The sequence below is a fragment of the Penicillium macrosclerotiorum genome (assembly GCF_028827735.1).
Source record: "Penicillium macrosclerotiorum strain IBT 26536 chromosome Unknown utg000001l_segment0_segment0, whole genome shotgun sequence".
Taxonomy (NCBI): Eukaryota; Fungi; Ascomycota; class Eurotiomycetes; order Eurotiales; family Aspergillaceae; genus Penicillium; species Penicillium macrosclerotiorum.
This window is the reverse complement of record NW_026643081.1, coordinates 3,297,485-3,314,912: the sequence shown is the minus strand read 5'-3', so window position 1 is coordinate 3,314,912 and position 17,428 is coordinate 3,297,485. Positions and strand designations below refer to the sequence as shown.

The 17,428-nt window shown below is 50.8% G+C and overlaps 4 protein-coding genes across 4 annotated transcripts; all 4 read right to left on the bottom strand.

Moving 5' to 3' along the window:
- N7462_001128 (putative aminotransferase) lies at positions 1–1,729 on the bottom strand (the record flags this gene model as incomplete). The annotated part of the gene is made up of 7 exons (XM_057072854.1): positions 1–59; positions 128–635; positions 734–841; positions 890–1,210; positions 1,337–1,466; positions 1,518–1,551; positions 1,648–1,729. The coding sequence occupies 7 exons, from the start codon at positions 1,727–1,729 to the stop codon at positions 1–3; spliced, it is 1,242 nt and encodes a 413-aa protein (XP_056939384.1).
- A 750-nt stretch (positions 1,730–2,479) lies between these two features.
- N7462_001127 (uncharacterized protein) lies at positions 2,480–3,166 on the bottom strand (the record flags this gene model as incomplete). Its single annotated transcript, XM_057072853.1, has 2 exons — positions 2,480–3,097; positions 3,149–3,166. The coding sequence occupies 2 exons, from the start codon at positions 3,164–3,166 to the stop codon at positions 2,480–2,482; spliced, it is 636 nt and encodes a 211-aa protein (XP_056939383.1).
- Positions 3,167–3,778: 612 nt separating this feature from the next.
- Positions 3,779–6,754, bottom strand: N7462_001126 (uncharacterized protein; the record flags this gene model as incomplete). The annotated part of the gene is made up of 1 exon (XM_057072852.1): positions 3,779–6,754. The coding sequence occupies one exon, from the start codon at positions 6,752–6,754 to the stop codon at positions 3,779–3,781; it is 2,976 nt and encodes a 991-aa protein (XP_056939382.1).
- Positions 6,755–9,488: 2,734 nt separating this feature from the next.
- On the bottom strand, positions 9,489–16,076 carry N7462_001125 (putative tRNA-splicing endonuclease; the record flags this gene model as incomplete). Its single annotated transcript, XM_057072851.1, has 4 exons — positions 9,489–9,581; positions 9,646–9,741; positions 9,797–15,983; positions 16,054–16,076. 4 exons carry the CDS (start codon positions 16,074–16,076, stop codon positions 9,489–9,491), a joined length of 6,399 nt encoding a protein of 2,132 aa, XP_056939381.1.
- Positions 16,077–17,428: the final 1,352 nt, after the last annotated feature.

The window sequence follows — 17,428 nt, the reverse complement described above, 5'->3', positions numbered from 1 at the left end:
TTAGAGGATTTCCACTAACACCGCCTGGAGGACGGTCACGAGTCCTTGCACCTCCGCCTCTGGTTGCCTGGTTAGCACCTCGTCGATGAAGTCAGGGAGAGGACCGGAACCATCGACGGCGACCTACCAGTGTTGTAATGCAAGAAGCTCACCCGGACCACCCCGTCCTCCACATCGGCCAGGTCACATACTTCCCGGAGCAGTCGGTGACTGTACATGTGGCCACTCCGGAACCCATACTGGGACCGACGTTCGACTGCCTCCACCACCTGCTGGCTCCTCACACCACGGACCACGAAGCTGATGACTGGCACCCGGAGATCTTGACGAGGTGAGGGCTCCCCAATGATCGTGATCCGGTCGTCTGACGTCAGGAATTGGAGCAAGATCTGCTGTAGGCGCTCCTCGTGCCTGGCCATCTCGACCCACGTCGCACTTGCGTTGACCCCGAAATACGCGACGACGGCCGGAAGACTCTGAGTCAGTTCGTAATTGGCCGACGCGAGGTTGAGCTTGAGGTCTAGCGTATCGGTGGGCTTAAAGAAATGCGCCAGTGAGTCAATTTGGTCGTGCACATGCGCCGATGCATAGAGCTGGGCCACATGGGGACCGTACACCTTGTACCAAGAAAATGCCTGGAAGGTTGCAGAGAATGTTTCAGCAAAGAGCATCATAATGAGTCACCATGGCCTCTCAAGGGGAGGAGGAGCGGCCCAAGAGGCGCTTTCCTTACGTAGAAGTCAGCTCCGAGGGCTTTTACGTCCACTTGGCGATGAGGTGCAAGAGCCACGCCATCGACGCAGAGCAGGGCCTTGGCTATAAGATCAGCATCATCTATTGACTGTCCTCCGATCAAAGCTCATCCGTAAATGGCCTGGTGGATACTCACCCGAGGGAAGGAGTGAACGGCATCAGCGATGGCCCGAATGGGACTGATGGTGCCGGTGATGTTTGAAGCATGCGGACAGGCCACCAGCCTGGTCTTCGCTGACAATAGCGTCTTCAGTTCCGTGACATCACAAGTGGGATTTGTGGGATCTGAGGATGCCCACCACTTCACCGTTAGGCCCAGACGCTCGGCAACCCGGACCCAAGGCGCGCTGTTGGCTTCATGGTTGAGCTTGGATACCACTAGTTCATCTCCCGGCGCGAACTGGAGAGCTGTGGAAAGGTTATGGAGGAGCTGAGTTGTTGATATGCCAATGTTGATCTAGTCATGGAGAAAAATATCAGAACAATTCCTCTCTCCCTTTTCTTGTTTTTCTTGCAGTAGACTCGTTGATGAGCAGCAAGAGTAGCCGCCGTCGAGGACGGTGGAGAGTAGAAGAACAATCACCTCTTCTGGCTTCGCATTGATGAAACTCGCCGCGGCCTTATACGCATCTGCTTGTGCCGCCGTCGATGTTCGGGCGACTGGGTACGTTGCTCCAAGCTGAACGTTGGTGTTCAGCAAGTATGATCGGATCCTATAACTAACGTGTGAGCATGGATAAGAGGGAATGATAATCACAACTGACGAATCTGCCACGGTCCCCAGAACTTGACTTCCTCCTATACATACGGTTAGCAAGTATGTAAATTCGATCGTGGTTGCAGGTCGGGAACGGGGCTTGTTTCATATTCGGGGGCTGCTAAACAAATACCTACCTGCATTATCCATATACACCTGCTCCCCCTGCAACGCCGGGAATTGAGCACGGGCCTTGGTCACATCGAAAGCAGAAGCCATCCTGTAGAGATATGGAGGTATTGAGGAATTGACCGGGGGAGGTTAGAATATGTACGTGTCCCCTCTAAGGGGGAGGGGTTGAAGCGGAAATTGATATCGGATCTACCCCGCCCGACAAGCAACGCTTGAGTTCCTATACACGTAATGATCTCCTGTGGAGGTGCCAAGATAGGATAGGACTGTCCATGAACAGATCCATGTAATGGTTTGATCGGGGGAGAGGTTCCCATTCACTTGAACTCTTCAATAGATAGCGTTCAAACAAGCGACAGGCCGCTGCGATGCCTCCCCAGGCTGGGTCTCGCTCTGATAGGCTCGGGCCGAGTTCCGACTGCCCTTATTTGACTGAGAACAGAAACTAAAAGATGCGTGCCTAGGAATTAATTTATATCAAGTGTACTCCATAATCATGTCGTACCGTAGGGGACGGAGAGAAGGTAGCTGCGACGTATTTATTAACACTGGAAGTTTGAAACCAGAGGTGATAGCAACATCACTATACACAACATCGACGTCGATCAGGCTCTGAACTAATGTGAAAATCATGCTTCGATCGGGTATATGCGGTATGAACACTCCAAACCCAAGGCCCCGCAATGAGATAACAATGAACAATAAGAAAATGTAAAGGAAACAAGAGAAAGTAAAAGACACAAAAAAAGAATGATCCAGAAGTAAACCAGCCACCAGGACATCAGTTAACACATACAAAGGGAGAAAGATGAGGAAATAGAACAGAGAAACATCTATTTATCGCGATGAGCGAGTCCCTGTCATCGAACCAGCATTCGCGCTTGCGGTATCATGGACTACGCAGAGAAGGTATTTGCGGTCAGGCACAACGACAATTTCATGTTTTCGCGTACGCATGCGCAATAGCTTCACCTCGTCATCTTCCTCGCGGTCCCCAGTCTCTGCGTCCTGATACTTTTCCCGCGGGGTGCTGGTGCCCGTTCCATTCCTGTAGGACTCATACTCCCCGTCTAAAGTGGTCGAGCTGTGCTCATTGCTGGCTGAAGATGTCATCGGCCGGGACAATGAGACTCCAAGCACAGAGGCACTTGACACAAAATTAAAGATATGCGCTGCTAGGGTCTCGGCCTGGGAGGGTTGATATGGGGTTGAGGCCGCCGGTGAGGCTGGGGGCGCCTCTGAAGGCTGGGCAAGCGGATTCGGATCGGTTGTAGCGGAAGCTGCGGGTGGTACAGCACGAGATGCGCTATTGGTCTCCTGAGCAGCGAGCTGCCCGGTGCTTTGGATGATGGAGCCGTCTTTGCGCGAGAGAATCAGGGTGGACTGGACTCCGGGGCGGGAGGTGAGATGAGAAAGGAGCGCGGTGACATGGTGAGGCACTTGCTGTGTACGTTGCTTCCATACAAGGTCAGTAGGATGCCGAATTGACAAAATCTTCGCGCTTACCTGTGGGGGGTTGGCCATGCTGGGGAATGTTGTTGTGAACAGGTGGGCGCAGGCGGTGGGGAGGCGGAGTTGGGAGACACAGCTGGTTCAACAGGACACGGTGAGACTCGTGGCTCATAGCACATGAGAACAGAAAGCTAGACCTTGACAGGTCTCTGCATCCGGGGCGTCACACAGAGCTGATCCCTCTTTCTTTTCCCAGCCAAGAAAACGCGACCTGAAGCTCGAACTTTAAATGTTCTTTTCGAACTTGAGCCAAACACAGATGACTAATCATATAACATGGCTAAGGAGTTAACTAACTAATGTTTGCCCTTCAGTTTAAGACGTTAATGAGACTGTCTTGCATCTTTCCGTTTGAAATCATGTTCATTGCATGATAGAATTATTACATTATTATTGGGTATATAGCTTTGAAGCCGAATGTCTAACGTGTTCAAGACCAAAATAAAAGCAACATTGTATTCCAAAGAGAAGAGGTATCATCGTAGAAAAAAAAGAGAGGTAGAGAGAGCATCATCAACATCAGATGAAAGATTGAATCAATGTATCGTGGTCAGTCATGAAGGGGAGATCCAGGAGTGTCAAACCCAAGAATAGAAGGATAACGTAAAGGAATGATTGAGTGTATCAGCGGGTTCTCGCTATGCGAGCTCCACTTAAATTCGACTTGTCCGACATCCACCCGCCCTCGATGTCTTCGATCATATTATCTAGCTGGCGAACGCTGGGGCGATGATCACGATGCTCCCGATTCTCCCGATGCTCGCCGGGTATTTCGAACCCATCATGCTCACTGCTGCGCGAAGAACTCACCCAGCTATCAGGGCGCGACGTAAAGCGATTGTGATAGGGGTTGGCATGGCCTGGGCCGGGAAAACCTGAGGCAATTGGCGACCCATTCAAGTCTCCAAAGGGACTCTTACCGCCAGCGTTAAGAGCCGCCATTAGAGCCGCCTGGAGAATTTGGTTCTGGCGCTCCAGATTCAGTACGCGATCCTCCAAGTAATGAGCCATATGGTTCGCTCCTGACTGAGAACGATAATTGCTATGTGATTCTCGCGAGCGGTAAGTGGACTGAGAGTACGTCGACTGAGGGGACGTAGGGATTTCCAGGCTATGACTACTACGGCCCTGTGGTGTTTGGGATCGAGCGTTGTGTGGATAGCGCAGACGGCCATGGCTCGGGCGAGCAGCGACAGTTTCATAGCCTTGGTGAAGCGGGTGAACTCGCTTCGTGTGTTTTTCAACATGATGGCGTGGGCGTTGAGTATTGGCTACCGGACCAAAGCCTTCATCGTCGGAAGATGGAAGAGGAGATTCGCAGCGGTCTGGTTCGTATGACTCGGGAATACTTTCATGGCGCAGACTGCTCCCGGAGCTGTTGCTCCGAGATACCATGGAGCTTCGATGAGACGACACAAGTGAGGGCTCAACACCTTTGAGCAGATGGCTTCCTGCCCCTACAGGAGCAGTAAAGTTACGGTGACCATGAGAGCGCTCAGCGAGTGGATGCGAGGGGGGATCCGAAGGAAGTGCGGCAGTCGGGGGAGGCGACGGGAGCCCAAATGGGAGATTCTTTCGATCAACTCGAGAATTGATCTGTAATTCTTTCCGCGAATCACGCTTTCCATGCGGCTTGGTCGGGGTCACTTGCCCCAGAACAGGAGAATCAGCCAATGGCTGTCCTTCTTGGATACTGTCGTCAGGTCCAAAAGAATTCTCTGGCAGATCCTGCATGCGAGGAATACGAAGACTCGAAGCCCGTCGCCGAGGAGTATTCTGCTCTGGTGATGTTGATTTTGGCCGCTCTTGAATATGAATTGACATGTCGCTGTCATGATCTGCTTCAGACTCTGCCTCCCTTACATAGCCGAGGGCAGTTGCAGGCCGATCTTCTAGTTCATGAGGATGCTCGGTGATAGGAGAGGGCTGGGAAGACTGCAGGTCAGCAGCTTTGAGGGCTGAGCGTACTGGGCGAATAGTAGAAAGAGAGTCGGCATCTGGGGCTGCGGGAGGCGGTCGGCCGGGCTTCGGGATCGATGGCAGGGGCCTTGTTGGTGCCGGAAGAGGGAATGCTTGGAGTGTACCCATTGCGAGGGATGGTGGCCGAGATTTTGTCTGACATTTTGCACTCGCCTTGGATTTTGTCGTAGGCTCCACGGAGACTAATTTAGTGGAGACAGCAGGAGTAGCAGGGGCCCCAGAATAGCAAGGTTCTTGAGCATCTTGAGGCGAAACTATAGCATGAGTTTCAGATAGCTTCTGCTTCCCACCTGCTGGCTTGACTGTTTCCAATGTTTCAACTGGAGCATCAGTGCCAGTTATCGAAGGTGAGTTGGACAGTCGTTGATATTGAGGCACGGATGAAATTCTCCAACCACCTTTGCTCGAGATCCGTGGCGGAGCAACATCAGGGAAGAGCTTTAGAGAAGGCTGCGCAGGCGCCGTCCCGTTGGAACTAGATGATGAGCAGGCTCGTGTCTGTGTTTGCTGGTCCGCAACCTGGGCCGGCCTTGCGTCGTGCTTGATCGACTCGTCGGACATCGCTATTGTTCTCGTGCCGGCCAGCTTCACATCAAGCAATTTTTCCGTAAACTTGACGTCGGATTCAACAATCCGCACGCTCAAGTTACTAGAGCTTGAAGACTGCCGAGCATGATCTCCTCTTGGGTTGCTGACCTTTCCATCAATTGCAGGTGATGTTGGTCGATTGCTTTGAGACACGGAGTCTGTGGAAGATTTCGACGGTGGAAGAGCAGATATGGCTTCTGAGCCAGTCTTTTGATCACTGGGAGAGACCTGGATATTCGAGGGAGGCGGGCGATGTGTGGGCTGGGATGCATCGTCAAATGTAGAAGATAGCGAGACAGCAACATCGACCATAGAGCCAAAGTCGCTCAAGTCGAGCGAGGCCAGGCGTTGTTTTGACCCATTGGATAGTTTTTTCAAGTCGCTTTCCAACCATGGTTGGCCTATGGTTTCGACATCTTGTCTTTTCGATCTGGAAAATGTCCGTTCCAGGCTGCTCTTTGAACTGATACTTGTCTTGGATGAATGCGTGCTCCTCGGTTTCGAATTAGGAAGAAGATACCCTTCTCTTTGAAGGGCCTCGATTTGCCGTTGCTTTTCGTCGAGTTTAGAGCGTGATGTTGGTTCCTTCTTCTGGCGCTGGGTAAAATGTAACAGTCGCCGGTGTAAAGGCTTCGTTTCTTTGCTCAATCCCTTCGGTTCCATAGGTTCCATGGGCTCCTTAGACTCTGTGACAATAGGCAGGGCGGTGGTATTATCCGGAGATGCAGGAGTGGGTATTGGTGAGGAAACAGGTGCCGGCGCATTCTGTGTTTGAAAAAAGCGGACAAGATCGGATAGATTTTCATTTCTACCTGGTCGTTCCGCCATGCCAGCTGAGCGAGCTTGCGGTCTTGGAGGAGAGACTTGAGGTCGTGAGGGGATGAGCGCTCGCGACGGGGCCGAGTCTGCGGTTCCAGACACTGATGAGGGCATGTTGGAAAGTTTACGTTTGGAAGGCGGATCTGGGCGATACGTCGGAACAATGGGACTCGGTGCAACGGCACTATCATATACTAAATCCCAATGATGCATAGGGGCATCAATTGGCTGCGTTGGCAATCGGGCTGATGGTTTTCATGAGGGGAGTCTGAGTATTGGCAGTTCATGTAAAGTAAAGGCTGTGTTCGGTGTCAGATGTCCCATTTTGAATGTCATAGTTTGGGAATCCAGCTCACCTATTCGAGAGGACAAAAGAAGCGACTGAGGCCACAGGACATATAGGCGAGACCAGAACTGGCCCAGAATGACAGGTACTATGTACAAGACAAGCCACTATGTACAGTGCGATCACGCATGGGCAGTCTGTGGGTCAATGGAAGCTGGAAGCCAGCAAAAGAATGGACTGGATGACCAGCTGAGACGAGGCAACCAGGAACCGAAACCCTTAGACGGAGGGAATCCCGGTTTTTAAAAGCCAGCAAAGTCATTCTAGAGTTGAGCTATCTTCTCTCCGAAGGTGGGGGGGGGAGGGGGGGCAAAGGCCGATCCTGTTCTCGTCGATCCAGACGCAGGAGGGTGTGTACATCGACTTGGCCCGCCTTCGGAAAGCAGATAACCTGGAAAGGGCACAGATACGGTTGAAGCTAAAATCATTAGTACGACGACCGGGGTTCCAATGCAGGATCATCAAAGGAATGCGTTTGCTCGGCTCAGTTCTCCAAACACGCCAGAATCCACCGCCCTACTGGATCTGGACCAGCTCGATTCCAGTTGTCCATGGAGTTTCCTGGTGCGACGCTGGGTACATCGTGGTTCGGGATCTCGGAGTCATCAGTATCCATACATCGTGGATGCTTGTGTGGAGCACTCTGTATGTACAGTGAATGTATGTACTCGTATACCGATTGGAATTCCACAAACTCCACAATTTGCAATATGACACAGCAGCTGGTGGGGATTGGCAAACCATTTCGATTTCGCCTGGGCCCGCCCCTGACTGCAGGTCATGATTGGATCCGCCTCGAGGGCCGCCGCAGGCCAACGATGAACTCCGTACACTGTGCCTATGGTTGTGTAACCAGTTCTCGCATGGCGACAGTTCAGTGTCGGGCAATGCAGGGCTGAGAGCGTCTGCAAGCGCCTCCTTCCCTCGCCCGTTGCTTCTTCATTCAATACACACGCAAGGGGCATCTTCCCCTCCCCAGCACTTCAGTAAGCCAGTCAACCTATGACCCGATGAGTTGGGTCACCCCTCTCTCGTCAAAGTGTAAACGATGTCTGGATGTGAGGTGTCAGGTCCACTGTCCAACCGCGGAAGCCGGGGCCACGTCGATCCACAGTCCAGGGATCCCCGGAGCGGGTACGAGCAGTCGATCACATAGATGAGCTGCAGCTTGGCCCACCTTGAAGAGGAGGGCAGTAGGGTCTGTGTGGATAAGCTGACAATTGACAGGCCTGCCGAAAAGAATGGATCTAGTATTTCTGGGATTGGTACATAGGATTCGAGAGAATCGGAAGAAGTTACGGACGTGCCGACTAAGTTCACGCAAGCCGACCAAGTCACATGTCAATTACAACCACCTCCAACTCCGGTTTGGCAAACAACAAACAAGAAGAACGCGCCTCAAGACACAGCCACTAGAACCAGATACATAATTACAGATAATTTATTATGGACGTACCCAGTGCCTGCTCACCCCCATGAAGCACGTCAATAGCAAAATGCCAATTGATTATGTCGACAGATCCCAAGGGTGGACTATTGTGGGCTATCGATTCTCCCGATCCACCGCCCTTGCAGTCTTTCTGATCTACCACATTTACGCCTTCACAGTCCCCATCAGGACCCGAAGTAATCTATGAAGATTTCTAGACGGACAGTGCCCCTTGGATATTTTCTTCTGGGTGGTCCGACCCGTCCTGTAAGTTCTATCTGCAGGTTCGGTTCATCGGGTTCATCTGGATCGTCTCCCCGGCGGCCGTCAGATCGCAAGAATGGAGAAACTCTAGTGCGCCACATCCTGAGAATTGAGTCTTGATGGGACCGAAGAGAAGACGGGATGAACTCAAACAAGTAGCAAAGCAAACACTGGACGTAGAAATCTCCGGAAGTTCACCCACGCGCTACTGCACATCCTACCCAACTCCCCGCTGTCACCGTGGACGCGACCGTCCCAGAACCACCAACGGGCCCGCCCGGAGATTTACCTGCATTACACCCAGAGTGATCGGATGATTGCATGGTTGGTGAAGAGAGGAACTTTAGGTACTCTGATATGTCCACAGGAAATTGGAAATTGGATAACAGAACGGGTCAATGCCCCGGAGAACCTTATTAGACTCCTTGGCTCCAAAAATGATTCGCTTATTGCAACTTAATGTGAAGGTAATGTGTGTGTACATGAGTACTCCCCCAGAATTGGGTTCATGGAGACAGACGCCTTGCAATGCCGGGAGAGGGGAAGTTGTCGAGAAGGCAGCCGACTCGGATCCATTACGAGTCTACCGCTCTCAACTGATGTCGCGCCTAGCGCCGGATATGTAAAGAAAGGAAAGGAGAAAGGAGAAAGGAATAAAGACACGGGAAGAAGGGTGGGAATGGATACAGAAAAGGCCGAGGATGCTGAACTGATGTGGGTATGGGGGTGACGTGGTCAAGGAAGAAGAAAGGTCAGCAGGGCCGAAAGAACCCAGCGGAGCCCTAAGATAGAATAACGAGACATCAAAAAAAGAGAAACAAACAGAGAGCCACAAACAAGATCTGACTGAGATCAACGACCAATTCGGATCCGCAGTGAGATAAGCTGGTGAGACACGGTGGGCCTCGCTAGTTGCGTCTCTGCTTGGGCCGAATGAAGGGATCCGCTTCCTTTTTCTTACGCATAGGAGGGCGGGGCTTGGGTGCAGGTCCTCTTGGGGCCTAGATATAGACGTTAAAAAGCCGTGCACGATGAATTTAAAACGAATGATTGGACAAAACTTACCTCAAGGGCGCGGGGTCCTGATGGCGGATTGCCCATGACGGGCCCTTTGGCGACAGCAGAGTATGCAGGGCCGTCTCGAGAAGGTTTGATAAGACCCTAAGAATTCATGAGTCTGAAACTTTAGAAAACCAAAGGGAAAGACCTAGCATACAGGAGGGGGAACAGCATTTCGAGGACCCTTTGGAGCATTAGCCAGTGAATTGGAAGGGCCAGTCCGAGGTCGCGAGGCTTGAGGGGCGTCGGAGGCAGTGTCGATGCGTTTTCGCTTGCTGCCAGAATTCTCGCTGCCGGGTGGAGTGTGGGTAGTAACCTGAATAGTTGGAACCTTAGGATCGTGGCCACCCATCTGTCGCTGGCGTTGGCGCTCCACGTTTTGCTTCCGCTGATCCTGGTATCTGCGCTCATCTTGTGCGAGACGGGACTTTTCAAACTTCGAGAGAGCCTTGGTAGTGGTGCACTTGAGAGTCTTGTGCCCGAACTCGCCACATTCCATACAGCGATCTGCAGTACAGGCAGATTTATTGTGACCGAATTGACCACACCGGAAACACTTGCCTCGAGCAGCTTCTTTGGCATCGGCATTGTCACACCCATGGGTAAAATGCTCACCACTGCCGCAAATTCCACACATCCTTGTTTCGTCCAATCCAACAGCTCCGCCAGAGGGACCTTCTGGAGGAGGATTGGGAGCGCCATGTCCCATAGCAGATGTCGGAGCCAATCCTTGGTCAGAGTTGATCGAAGTAGAGGACGACCGAGAGATAGAGGGCTCCGAGGGTGCAGAAGGCGTAGGAAATTCACAAGACAAGGCGCTTTCCTTCGAGATCGGAGGTGAAATTGACGCGTCGGCATCCACCATGTCGACTTCCCTGTAACCTGTGAATTGAGGCCGCTCCAGCAGTTTGGAAATATTTCCTTCTGTGTAGACATTGCGTTCCCGCGCGTTCTCGATAAGCTTGTTCCAGAACTGGCCCTGCTGCAGAGCGCGAGAGTTGCCCAGAACCCAGAGCGATGATTTAGCACGAGTGAGACCGACGTTCATACGTCGGATATCAGCCAAGAAACCAATACCCTTATTTGAAGCACGAACACAGGAGAAGATGATGACTTCGCTTTCTCTACCCTGGAACGCGTCGGTAGTATTGAAGTCGATAGTCTTGAGAATCTCCTCACCGTATCGATCTGCGAAACGGGACTTCATTTCTCTCAGTTGACCCTTGTAAGGCGTGATGATACCAATCTTGCCCGAAAAGTCGAAATCCTTGACATCTGTGACCAGCCGGTCGTAAAGTTGCATCGCAGTTTGCACCTCCGCATAGTTCACCAAGGAATGGCCCTTGGCCATACTTTGATGCATGCCCTGAACATCGAAGAAACGGTATGGACTGAGCAAATCACTTTGATGCCATGAGCGGTTTCGAAGCTTTTCCATGTCCGGGCCATCCTGCAGCTTGCCCTCGTAGAACGTTAGGCTGGGAAAACAGCTGATAGCCGGATGCATACGGTACTGAACGTCCAGCAGATGAACATCTTGTGGGTAGTTTTTCTGCATGCGGACGAAAAGACTTTGTTCGTACTGGAATTGAGATGCCATCTTCGATAGGACAGTAGGAGGAAGCTGCTTGGGATCACCGACAAGGACACACTTGGAGCAGCCATACTTCAAGGGAATCAAGGCACTCAACTCGATACACTGGGCAGCCTCATCAATGATTACAGTCTCAAATTCGACGTTCATGGACTGGAAAATTTCGTGGCCGGAACCGCTCAGAGTTGTGCAAATAACATGGGATCCATCGATGATCTCTTGCTGAATCCGTCGTTTGTGCATATCAGCATTACGAGCCAACATGTGGACTTGATCGCGAGCTTTATCAATCTTTGTACTCAAATCAGACCGCTTCTTTTTCATCAGTTCAAATTCGCGTTCAAGCTCCTCCGGCGCCGGGAGGCCCTTTGCCCTGCAATCATCCAGAGAGGCCCGGATTTCTTTGAAACGAGTATCGGCTGACTTGTGCTCATCATACAGCTTCTGTATATCGACATTGTTCCCTGCGGCAGGTTCCTGACTTAGACGAGCGTTAACCATCTCCTCAAGAGTCACATCCACCACCTTAGAATTGATCGCGTCAGTTCTTCCTAGACGAAGAACCGAGACTTTCTCATTACGGCCATGAATGGTTCTGACTCCTTCCTTCAAACGCATGACAAGTTCGTCCACAGCAGCATTGCTTGGCGCACACAGTAGAATCTTCTTGGAAGAGGCTGAGTGAGCAATACGGTCCGCGCTGTATCCTGTTCCAATAGAGATAGAAACATTCCCGAGGACGTGGGTCAGGAGGCTGCCGACAAGAGCTACAATCGTTTTGGTTTTTCCTGAACCAGGCGGACCCTGGATGAGAGTAAAAGCATCGTTGTCCAACGCCGACTTTATAGCTTTGGCCTGGGCACGGTTAATAGTGTAGTTATCCATGATAGGTTGCAACTTTGCGTCTCCATAGGAGAGAATAGGCGACGGTTTAGCCAGGACAATTTCTTCGCATAAATCGTAGTACTGCAACGCCATCAGAGCACCATATTCTCGCTCCACGGGGGTCAAAGAGGTCACTTTGACTCCCCAGGTGGTAGATCCGGTACCAAAGGACGAGAGGAATTTGCTGTTGCCAGGATTCATGCGGTAGGTTACTTCAAGTTTGCCACCTTTCCGGTTGACGGCACAAACTCTAGCAAGCACGTGTCCTGCATTGGGGTCCTGATGCGGCCTCTGAGCGCTGCCAAAAAGAATAAGATCGCCTTCGCCTATGCTGAAATCCTTGGGTGGCGGCGAGGTTGGCTGGGTGCTGAACTCAATCCATGAGTCCACAGTCAAGCGGGACATCACTTTGACCTCAAAGGGCCGGAACGAGCCTTCTTCCTTTGCCTGCTGGAACTGCTGCCAGGCTTCGAGGATCAACAAGGGTTCAAAGGTGTTCTGGTAGTCCGTGGGAGAACGGAAGGCGTTCGAAACCAGAGTATAGTCCGTACGACCTGAACTAGGCGGAAGGTCTCCAGTTGCGAAGAATTCCCACGATAGGATGGAATGGTGAAGAGAAGAAAGATCTGGGGCCAGTCGAGCACGCATATCCTTGACAGATCGGTGGCGTTTCACCTTCTTGACCGGCATTCGCTGCAACGATTGCTTCTTGCTTTGCTCATACGCCGCGACGGCCTCAGGCTTCTTGGGTTTGGCACCGAATAATTCTTTATCTAGTTCATCCTCGCTTTCAGTGTCTGTGTCCTCGCCTGAAGAAACCATCATACTATCTGCAGGAATGGCATGATCTTTACCCTTGACACCAATACCTTTAAGGCCAGAGCCTTGCTCTGCGGTTTGTTCTGCGACTCCGCCCACAGGCATGTTCTTCTTGAGCCGTGCCAGTTCGGCCATGTCACGCTTCTTTTTGGCTTCTTTCTCTCGCTCGCGCTTCTCACGGAAGGATAGCACGCTTGTGGCATCGTCCCTGGGTCGTTGCGCAACAAGGCCTTTGACGACGGGAGGACGCGCATTTAGCGTGGTCGAAGCCGACATTCTGGTGTCTTGTTGAGAATTGCGTTTGTTCGCCAGAGCCAGACGGTTTTTGTTTAATTCCACAGAGCGAGAGAGATCAAGAAGTGTTTGGTCTGAGACGTCGTCAAAGTCATCCTCACTGGGGGTGAGAGAAGAGGAAACGGAGGAGTCAAGAGGTTTGACAAAGGCAGCAATGGAGCTCTGCTTCTTGAGGGACGCAGTGGAAGCCGTATTGATAGGCTTCTTCAGGTAGGTGCCTAGTGCCTGGACGAGTTCTGCCTTGTCGCGACTTTTCAGGATCGTTTTGACGGTATGATTCACCGCAACGTCGTAAATGTACTTGATTGCTTCTTGGTTGACTGTTGTCACGTCCAAGGCAGCCAGACGCCGCAGAATCTTTGACACCAGCCCAACCAGTGTCTCGGCCAGGAACACGTCTTTCAGTCGCAACCAACCCACCATTGAACTCATAGTTGCCGTGGGCGACTTGATGAAGTTCTCAGAGACGGACTTCTGCGCCGGATCCGCCCCTTCCACCGCACCGAGGAACACAGCATATTGATCGAACAGGAAATCCGCGAACTGGATGGTATCACGACAAAATTCAGTCATCACCTTCGTATCATTGCCTCTCTTGTGCCAATTCTCGGTTTCGGAGAAGATGGTGCTCAACGATTGCCACAGAAATTCCCAGAGTTTCTGCAACGACAGGATCTCTCGTCGATCCGTAAAATTGCGAGTACGTAGCATCCCGGTCTGGCTATTACACAGAATCTCTACGATATCGGTTCCCGTGTGCAGCATGCGGGGGGCAGGGGCAAAGGTCTTCATGTTGGAGATGCGACGAAAAGACCAGCTCAGACCATACATGGTCGTGGTGAAATACGTTTCAAGAAGCCAGGAGATAGCATCCCGCCGAGCTGATTGACCACCGGCCACATTCTTAATCAGGTCCACGGCAGCCTGGTAGGTGTTGAGGTCAGCAGCAAACAGCGTGGATATAAGAGCACTGCAAGTATCCTGGCTTTGGAAGAGGATCTTCAGGTGGTCAGGGGTGAAGTCAGCCAGTCGTTCGATGATCTGGCAGGACAGATGAGTGAGATGGCCGTAAATCATGTTGAAGTGCGTCTTCTCCTTGTTGTCCTCGCTCTTTGTAGGGAATTTTTCCAACCCCACGAGAGGAAGAATTCCCAGTAGGGCTGCAGTAGATAAGGCAAGGTTATTTTGATGAAGGTGCTGAATCACTGCTTCCCAGATAGGAGCCGAGTAAGTAGACACTCCATGAGAGAGAGATCCAAGCTTTAGAATGACCTCGTAGTCGCTTTTCAGAGACTGGCACTCCAGAGCCAGAGTATTCCGAACAACGTCCATGCACAGCTGAGTGATTTCGTGTTGCCGGCGCTGCTCGATAGCGAAGGTAGGGGGGTTAAGAATTACGTTGATGGTATCAACGACAACATCCATGGTTTCTTTCAGGACAACTCGGTCGACCGAACTTCTTGATGCTTCGTCATCGGTGAATCGGCGAAGAGTATGTAAAAGACTAGTCAGGCCGACGTGGAAGCAATGATATCGAGAGAGGTTAGGAAACGCCGGGATTTGAAGACGCTTCAACAGCTGCGATGCTAGAAATCGACAAGCAGAAGGCTGGTGAACACCTTTGAGGGAAGCGAGAAAAGGACCAATCCATGAGAGCATATCCTTCAATGCAGACTTCTCATATGGCTCGCCCTCCGTATTCTGCGTGAGAAAAGCAATGAATTGAGGGTTAGAAAAGGTGTGTTCGGCGATCGCTTGAGGAGAGATGGTTTGCATAGCATCCCAAAAATCGGCCGGGGCTTTCTCCAAAAGAGTTTGAATGGTGTTCAAGAGGAATCGCAGCCCAGGAGTGTTGAGAGCCAGGTGATCGACAGAAAGACGGCAAGGATCAATTTCTAGCGCTCGCAGCTGATGTGTGATTTGATCTTTATCCAGTTTCTTAACGATGAGTTGCATGCCGCGCCACAATCGCTGGATGACGGCAAGCTGGATCGGTGATTGAGACGCTGCCTGCATTCCTGCCTGCAGCGCACCAAGAAGACCGTCTCGAATTGCCCATTCGAATTCCAATCTCGTTGGCGTACGTGTATATCGTGCCCATGTCGAGATGGCCCAGAAGCTTCGAAGCTGGTTTGAGTCAAATAAAAACCGAGTAACAGCCGGAACATAGTCAGTAATCTTCAGAGTCCGCCTTGTCTGTATAAGCTTGAACGGCTCATCAAAATGTTGCTGAAGAAGACTATCACTACGCAACATGGCCTCACAACTCAAGGTTTCGAAAATAGAAAGGAGCGCAGCCCGATCCAGGATATTGAGAGCGATTTCCTGTGGGGGAACGCTTTTCAACTGAGTAGTTGCCGTCTTCAGATTCCGTGTGATTCGCTTGATATCCCATTCATCCAGACGATTGGCAAACACTTCAATATCTTCATCTTGATAGGACTCCTTCAGTTGATCCAGGAGCCAAATCTTCCCAGTGTAATATTGTTTGATACAGAGGTCACATTTTTCCAGCGACTCATCCAACTTGCTCAATATCCAGGTCTGCATATCTTCCACGCCATCTGCATTATAGGCTAGAATACGCATCGATGAAAGAAACTTCTCTTTGCGGGCCCTGGCATCTTGAACTATGTCCGTAAACGTCCTTCCATTCTCATCGACTCGGTCAAGGTCTTCGTAGCGGTCATGATCGTCCTCTCTCTGTCTTGGACAGAGAATATGGGTTCCCTCAGGAAGGGCTTTTAGCTCCCTGTCATACCGTCATGCATCATCAGTAATCATACCAACTATGTAAGAATTTAAACTTCATCGTGACTAACTCAATTGCGTCCGAGAACTCCATCTTAAGTTCTCAGAGACAAGGGACGCCAGGATTCAAATCAAATTCCACAGGGGAATTCCTTATCCCATGAAAATACTGCCTTGGCACATGTCCTTTGACAAAATTCAGGCAGGGGCAGGACGACTGTAAGGTAAAGGTGAAACACGATGCGATGAGTGGCGGAGTTAAAATTGTAGCGGCGAGGGCTTGCGAGGGGGTTGCTTTGTGCAAATTTGAGCTGAAGGTATTTGATGAGAGAGACTGCTTAGCTTTCTCACTGTACTCAAGCGTTAGCAATATTGGTGACGGACAGGAGACCGAGGCATAAAGCACGAAGCAGATCCATTAAACTGAGCTTCTTTCACGGGGAAATCATTAGAGACTTACTCAGAGTGCCATGGAAGCTTGGCACCAAGATAAATGGATTGAGCCCTCCAGAAGCACCAAATGCGGTATTCCAGTCAGTTTAATGTCTTCGGAAGCTGTTGATCTCTTTCAGGTCCGCCCGTGGGAGGAAAACCATGAGAGAACAAAACGCGGGCAGAAGATGGCGACCGGCAGAACCAGGGCGGTGTATAGACGCGTTTACGCGCCCTATTTTTACCCAAGTGGGAGTAACTACACGAAGGTACTACATCACATTTGATATGCTCTAGCATTTGCTATCCTACACTATTAATTATTATCGAAGCCAAATTAGCTTTACTAAAGGCTACAGAGAATGTTGTGAATGTTGTGATTCACAGGACAGTCATGATGGCAGACTCTTTTGGGCCACATAAATTTTCCTTTGCTCCCCAAGGCCAGGCAATCTTAACCTCTTGAAGCTAATGCCATTCATAGTCTTTGGACAGGGTAATTAGACATTCATGGTAATCCGCATTAAGTACTTTCCTCATAAGAGGGTGTGGAATAGAATAAATGAATATCATCCCCAACCAATGCCTGCTTGAACCCTTCGGAAACACAAACCAAAAAAAGACAAAGAAAAAAAAATCCCTAGGAAATAGGTATAGCTCCAGGGAAGGTTAGGAACCCATCAAATGCGGGTGTCGTGCACAATTGCAGGAAGACAGAAACGCTTTTGTACAAAGGGCAAATAGACACTATATGACATGTGAACAAAGTAGAGAGCGAAGCCACCAGGGGCTGCCAAGTATAATAATGAGGGTTGGGATGGAAAAGTAACGATAAAAAAAATGCGCAACGCCTCCAACCGAATGTAATATACCAAACGCCTGCTTTCTATCAGGGGAATATCAAGGCTGTGAAAAAGGGTGGACAAAAGTAGTAACAAGTTAGGGAAACACGACAGCATATTGCTCATGAATATGGAAAGGGCAATAGAAAAGAGATATCTAGAGGCAAAGATT